This window comes from Gossypium raimondii, chromosome 8 (genome assembly GCF_025698545.1).
Source record: "Gossypium raimondii isolate GPD5lz chromosome 8, ASM2569854v1, whole genome shotgun sequence".
Classification (NCBI taxonomy): Eukaryota; Viridiplantae; Streptophyta; class Magnoliopsida; order Malvales; family Malvaceae; genus Gossypium; species Gossypium raimondii.
The window spans coordinates 19,677,509-19,684,542 of record NC_068572.1 but is presented as its reverse complement, the minus strand read 5'-3'; the positions used below and the strand labels follow the sequence as shown (position 1 = coordinate 19,684,542).

The 7,034-nt window shown below is 36.3% G+C and overlaps 1 protein-coding gene across 1 annotated transcript; it reads right to left on the bottom strand.

Moving 5' to 3' along the window:
* Window positions 1-558: 558 nt before the first annotated feature.
* On the bottom strand, window positions 559-2,545 carry LOC105790977 (RING-H2 finger protein ATL13). Its single transcript, XM_012618797.2, has one exon. It carries the CDS (start codon window positions 2,156-2,158, stop codon window positions 680-682), a length of 1,479 nt encoding a protein of 492 aa, XP_012474251.1. The 5' UTR covers window positions 2,159-2,545; the 3' UTR covers window positions 559-679.
* Between the last annotated feature and the right edge of the window lie 4,489 nt (window positions 2,546-7,034).

Below are 7,034 nucleotides of genomic sequence, written 5' to 3'. Positions count from 1 at the left end.
ACAGGTCGCAGTCAGTATTAAAGGAAGGTTACTAAGAATAAAACTAGATTTGCTAGTTCAACTTTAATTCTTTGGTGGCAGAGAACTAGAAAAAAAATCTATACAGGTTTTGAGTACAGATTCTAGGTCTTACACCATTATTTATGCCATTGCTGTGGTAATATCTAATAATGGGTAAAAATGTACAAGTAGCCTAAACAATGACATCCAACAACGTATCTCCAGCTCAAATTATAAGCCACCATAAAAAATCTGAAGCTACTCAATTTTCCACATCTACCCTTTTCACAGATAAGGAAATACTATGAATTTGATCTTTACGAAAACCCACCCACACAACTCAAAATGTTGGTCCTTCAGAGTTGATTTGGAAAAAAATTTAAATTAAATTAAATCCAGTAACAGAATGGTAAGCTTATTTGGTCATGTTTTAAGAAGAACGAGAATTTTTGTTCTGTAAGAATGTGTAATCTGAACCCATAAACAATGAAAAATGAAAGCATACAACATCAAAAGAAATCAATTGGGGCATGCCTAACAATATATGCTGTGGTGAAATGAATGAAAGATTTGGGCCAAGATTTCTTATAATATAACCTTTTTCTTTTTTCTCTTCCTTTTTTCCTGCTACAAGATCATCTAAGTTCTCTAGGAAAAGAATGTAAAAGGAAAAAACAAACTAGAGTTTTGGTGTAAAGGATGAGTGAACAACCTTGTTTTGTCTCCCAGCCAGCCAAAGCAGAGTCCTCCTAGCAAAAGATGGTGTTATAGCTTGTGAATCTAAGCTATAGGAGCTTTGGTTTTCCTCGTCGAAACCTAATTCACTGACACCATTTCCCCACCTGCTAGAGTCTATCTCAGAAATAGTATCCTTGGCATCATCGGTAACATTCTTCACCTTCGAATTACAGTCATCTGCAGCAGCATTCTGGCGCACCGGAAATCGGAATGAGAAGGCCCTCCTCGACGAATCCTCTGTAAAATTCTGCTTCTCCTTCTTCCCCCGAAGCCAGATTTTGGATATTGAGAAGCTTTCTTTGTTGTTCTTACCGATGGCTTTGCCATTGTTGTCACTGGTGCTAGAACTCCCATTGGTTTCAAACTGCCTCGTGATCTCAAAACCATTGAACCCTCTTCTTGATTCACAATCACATTCAGAAATTGCTGGGCGGTGACCAGGAGTCAATGGCAAACAAGTCTTCTTCTTGCTCGACGGTTTCTTCGCTGGAGTTCTTATCGGCACTTGCAATAAAGAATTCTCATCCATTACATAAGCGAAGGAACCCATAGAGAAACACCTTCTATCATCCACGTTATTGTTACTGCTACCTTCACCGCCATCAACGTTCCTAAACTTTCCCAGCCTAACAGGCACAACTTTTTCCCCAGACTGCACTACTGTTGGGTTGACTTCATCTTTTTCCAGGATTTCACATGATTTACGCTGGGATGACCCCAATTCAGTGTCTCCAGAAAGTCCTAGGTGGGAACTTGATCTCACAAGTGAACTGCTTCTGCCCACAACTCCTTCTCTATCGGTTACAATCTCTCTTGAGCTCTCACTCCCAGATTCAAGAACAAGAACAATGGGGGAGCAGCTATCATTTGGAGAGAAATCAGGGAGTAAGCTAGCTCTACAGAGAGGGCATGTGGAATGAGACAAAAGCCAAGTGTCAATACACTCCATGTGGAAGGCATGGCTGCATTTTGGTAGCAATCTAAGCTTGTCTTCAGGCTCGAATTCACACAAGCAAACAGCACAATCAAATGGGTTTTTTACTCCTATGATGGATTTGTAGTGGAATACAGGGAGAGTATCTATAAAAGATTGGTCGACACCAGCATCATGGAGATGGAATAGTTGTTGCAACTGCCCTTGAAGAGCAGTCACATTGTCTATATCTTCAGGCTCTCTATTGGGAGGTCTCATAAGAAATCTAACTAAAAGGTGAAGCAAACCCGAAACAAAGAAAATGATAGCTAGGATTATAATGATGAGTAATATACTTGGACTAACCTTGTTGTTCAAATTGAAGCTATCAGACTGCAAATTTTGTGGTGGAGGAAGTAATGGTATTGGTGATTGAGGGAGGTAATATGGCTGCTCTGATGGAGAAAGCAAGCTCCTTTTCTCTATTTCATGGAAAATCCACTCCATTGTTGTTTCTGGAGATAGATGGACACAACTTACAAAGACTGAAACTTTAGACTTGAATCATATGCTACCATGGATCCACCTGGGAGTACCAAAAATATCATCCCCACCATAGTATCATGGGAGTTTGTGGGATTTGGGTAACATTGGCTCCATTTTACTTCATTATAAGCTACAAGTCAAAAGGAAGAGACGCTTCGCTACGAGAGAGAGAGAGAGAGAGAGAGAGAGAGAGAGAGAGAGGAGAAGACTTGAATATGATATTAAAGGTAAGGGTAGATATAAATTTGTGTCACTGCCAGAAGGTGAATTTCAAAAAAGAGGAACCAATAATAAATCTACCCAACACAACACTGCAGAAAAATAAATGAGATGAGATCTCATTGCGTAAATTCTGCACAGTCAATCACTTCCTTGCTGGACAATGAAAATAAAAAATTTCACAATGCATCTGCTTAAATACTCTTAATAAGGCGACTTTTTATTCACGATTTCATCAATTACAAGGCTCTTCTTCAGGGTTGACTTAAATGGAAACCCTTTGATGCATCAAACCCCATGCTATGCATGCCCATTTAATTCCTTCAAAGCTTTTCCCAAAATAAAAAGAAAATACTAACCAGTGTCCACAAAATATTTTAAAGAGAAGTTATAATAATCATTTTAAAAAGCATTGGTTAGCAAAATATGTTTAAGAACAAAACAATAATTAATTTGCGTATTTCCATTTGGCTTAGGATGGTGGGTTTAGAAATTGGATTATCTTGTAGCATTATTTTAGTAGAGCGGAGGATTGTTTCTATCTTTCTGGTCCCATTCTTTGACAGTGCCTTCTATTCCACCGCTTCGAATCGGATAGTTTGGTACCTGATTTATTTATTCATTTATTTATTAATTGGGAGGGGCCAAATGCTACCTGATTCACATCTCCCCTCTCCTCTCTTCTGGTAAAGACAAAAAGCAAAAGACAAGACAAGTGAAGTTTCCAAAGTCTTACCAAAGCGAGAGGTATTTGGAAACAGTAGAAGGGCAAGCATATTATACTGATTTACTGGGAAAAAAGAAAAACAAGGTCATGTTGTGGACTACCAACTTTTCCCTAACCTTTTCTCATGGATTCTGGTACTTGCTTTTAGGTGCAGTCCAAAAAGTGAAACACCGACACCCATTTTGGGAGAAAGAAAGTCTCCACTTTTGTTGCCTCTCACTGTTATCCAATCATCTTCTGCATTTCGTAGCCCTTGAAAAGGGAAAATGTAGAGGAAAAGGAATACAAATAAACTAGTTAATAAGTATAGTAATTAATTTAACAATATTTACACCTCAATGTTCCAGACTTCCATCTATTTTCCTTATCCACGTTTTACTTCACCAACTAGACAATTGCTCTCTCTCAGGCCTCACCTCACAAGAGCTATATTGGGCAGGGGACTGTCCCAACTCCTAAAATATCCGAAATTTGAAAGGGTTCATACAATTATTTTTAGAAAAAACTGCTTATTTATTTATTTATTTTGAAATACAAACCCTATTATTTATATAATATTCTATTTTCAAACTACAATTACTTTCTAAATATAGAGTTTGGGGTATGAACTTAACAAAATGTTATTACATTGTAACTTAATTTTATTTTTTAAGTTATTGTTTGAATTTGACAATTATTCTCTTATTAGAACATTAATTTTTTTTGACCAAGTTAATCTCTAAACTTGTCAATGATTCTTACATTAAGTCTTAAACTTTATTAAGATCCCTCGTATGTATTTTTAAAGAAAGTTGGACAAAAAAAATTTTAGACTCCAACATCGAAACAATTGACTAGTTTAGATCTTGATGTGTCAAAAAAAAGTTTATCCCCAAAAATTGGACTAACCCAATTAGTGATTGATTATACTAATTCAATTAGGGACAAAGCTAGAAATTTATTTTAGGGGAAATGGCTAAATTATATTTTTAAGGGAGTTAAACTATAATTTTATCATTTTATTAACATATTATTTAAGAATTTTTAATAGGATTAGACTGAAAATTTACCAATCTTGAGGGGCAAAGTGCAAATTTATGTCTGAAAATTTACCAATCTTGAGGGGCAAAGTGCAAATTTATGTTAACATCTAATTTCAAAATTTTGAAGGGACTACAAAACAATCCTACCATTTTAGGAAGCCAACGCCTTTGTCTTGGCCTTGTACCTGACTGAATATCAGGCACTATAAAGTTTCCAGTTTTCAAATTTGTACAATTAATAATGCAGACACCGATCACTCAAGGCATCAAAATCTGTACAATTTGGTTTCGATTAAAACAAGTACTTGGTGACGGAAGATGGAAGCAGCCAAAGAAATATGGTTGGTTGAAAAGTGAGCTCGCTCTCTTGGTCATAAAAACACGAATATTTGTCACTTTTTTGCTTAAAGCATATATAATAATATGCCATCAAACATGTTGAGCATCCCATCCTCGACTAAGCAGCTTCATGAAGTTCAAAATCAGACAAAGAGTGACAGCAACATTGAGAAAGATGAAAATTAAGGAAACCATTAAACCCCCCAAGTTTCCAAAGTTAATATTTTAATCAATGGTCCCAGAGCGATTAACTGTCACGTACATTTTTTTGCAATTAAAGAAGTCGGTATAAACTAATTAAATTCAACTTAGATTTATTTATCATGCACATTGTCAACAACTAAATACAGTTTCTTCTGTATGGTCAATATTAAGATTTATTCAATGCCTAACTTCTTCTGAGTTGGTGATAATTTGTTGAGATTATATGGCTTATTTTAGTAAGTAGGTGACTAACTTGGATATTAACTTAATTAGATTAGAGAACACGAGGGTTTTTCCTTTTACCTTTTTGCAAAAATTTCTTTTGCAATTCAGACCCTCGCTTTTGCAACTTTAATTTGAACCCAAATAACGAAAAGTGATAACCTTCGTGTTTTTTTTTTCTGGTCTTATTAGAGCAGATAAAGTACAAATACCAGCTAGTATGAGTCAACAAGGATTCGGAGACTTAATTAGCATATGTGTTCAAGGGAAAAGGTCAAATACTGATACCGAGCTTAACACTTTTTTTTAATAAGCTTGATTTACGTAGACTCCATTTGGACTGATCGCGATAATAAATTAGTAATTACGATGAGAAAAATTGTATGAATGTTCAAGCCATATTGGAAAAATGTTGGATCCTAAGGAAGTCGAGAAGAATGTCATTGTCATGGATACAAGTCATATTATAGGCTATTATGCCATATTAGTCATCAACGACTAGAAATAAATAATGTCAACTGGTGCGTTGTAACTACTATTAACGATTTTGTCATATCAGAAATATTTCAAAGCCGCAATTATGTTAGATCCATCAAATAAGACAAATAAAATGATTTGGTTCGGGCTCGAGAAATCGGTTCACCAAGACATTGAGCAAAACAACTCACAGTGGACAAAATAAAATGTGAGTCATCACCAACTCGAAAAACCTACTTGAAGTTTAAATAAGACCTGAGAAATCAAGTCACCACAAATTCAAGGAAACCAAGTCATTATGGGCTCAATAAAATATGAGAACTCCCTATCACAAGTCCGCGAGAGGGCCCAATGGTTGAAGACAAGGTTGTTTTTACTATTATGAAAAAAAAACACAACTTCCTCTCATTGAAAAAAAAACAAGTTGTCAACAAAGAGGGTTCAAGGGAAAAGGAAAAGTGGAGGAGAGGATCTAGCGGTGGAGAGGTGGGAGGAGTTGGTAGTACCAAAGGGAAAGGAGTCAGGGAGGGGGTTGGTGGGTGGAAAACCATAGGAAGGGGAGGGAGTGGAAGGGAAAAAGGAAGGAAATAAAATAGAGGTGGAGGAAAGAAAGGAAACCAAGAAGGGAGAGGCAACAGACAATAGCTAGCCCCAAGGTGATACGAACTCGCCCAAGGACTCAATCGAATCCATTCGAGATCCAATTGAGGTACCAAGTGGACCGATCACTCGATCCCGAGCCAAGCATTTCAAATAGGCAATTTCAGCTTTGGTTGAACGAGTTTGGGAGGAAGCTACAACGGGACTCATCAATCATGTGTTGGATGGCTCAACAAGTGGCATTTACAATCTATTTCAGGCCGAATTCGACTTAACTAGCTAACTCAGCTACTAAGACTTAGACGTTTTAGTTATTTCGATTATATTAAATATGTTAATTTCCTACAGCTTTATTACATGCCTGTTTGTTTTGCCTATTAATTGAGTCCTAGATTGTACATCATTAATACTGTCCTATCATTTTACTTTGACTTATGTTTATTAAGTGTGTCCTAATTCGGACAACATCAATGCATGTTTTAAGTCAGACTTCTTAATGGTATCTTAGTCTATTACATATTTAATTTGTGCTTAGTTTGTCTTGTTAATGCTTTTAACCAAGTGTTTATTTTGTCTTAACAGGTTGTTTAATATGTGGTTAGACATTGATGCATTTTCCAGATTCATTGAAGCTATTTAATGAGAAACAATGCACCCGATTGATTCATGCATTATAAGACTGATGAATACATTCTCGTAAGTGTCCATTCATGAAGGGTTGCACAACCATTGAAGTTGTTCTTGAGCTGATCAGCCAACTTTTCAAAACCTGGTGTTCACACCGAACACCTTTTCAAATCCAAGTATTCACACCATGACTGTTCGGCGCCACAAATAACATTCATTTGCTGTTCATGCATACAGCATATCAAGAAAGCATTCATTCCAGCTATTAAACACATTTGACTGAACAAGTTAAATACTCCTTTAGCTTAGCTATTAAGTCTTTATCAAGGGTTGTTCGGGAACACCAATTAACATATCATTCAAGTCTATTCGGGCACTTCAATGGACAAGTTGATCATTA

What these genes read in the sequence shown, in the direction of transcription:
- LOC105790977 (XM_012618797.2), bottom strand. Translation starts at nt 2,158, where the DNA reads ATGGAGTGGATTTTCCATGAAATAGAGAAAAGGAGCTTGCTTTCTCCA.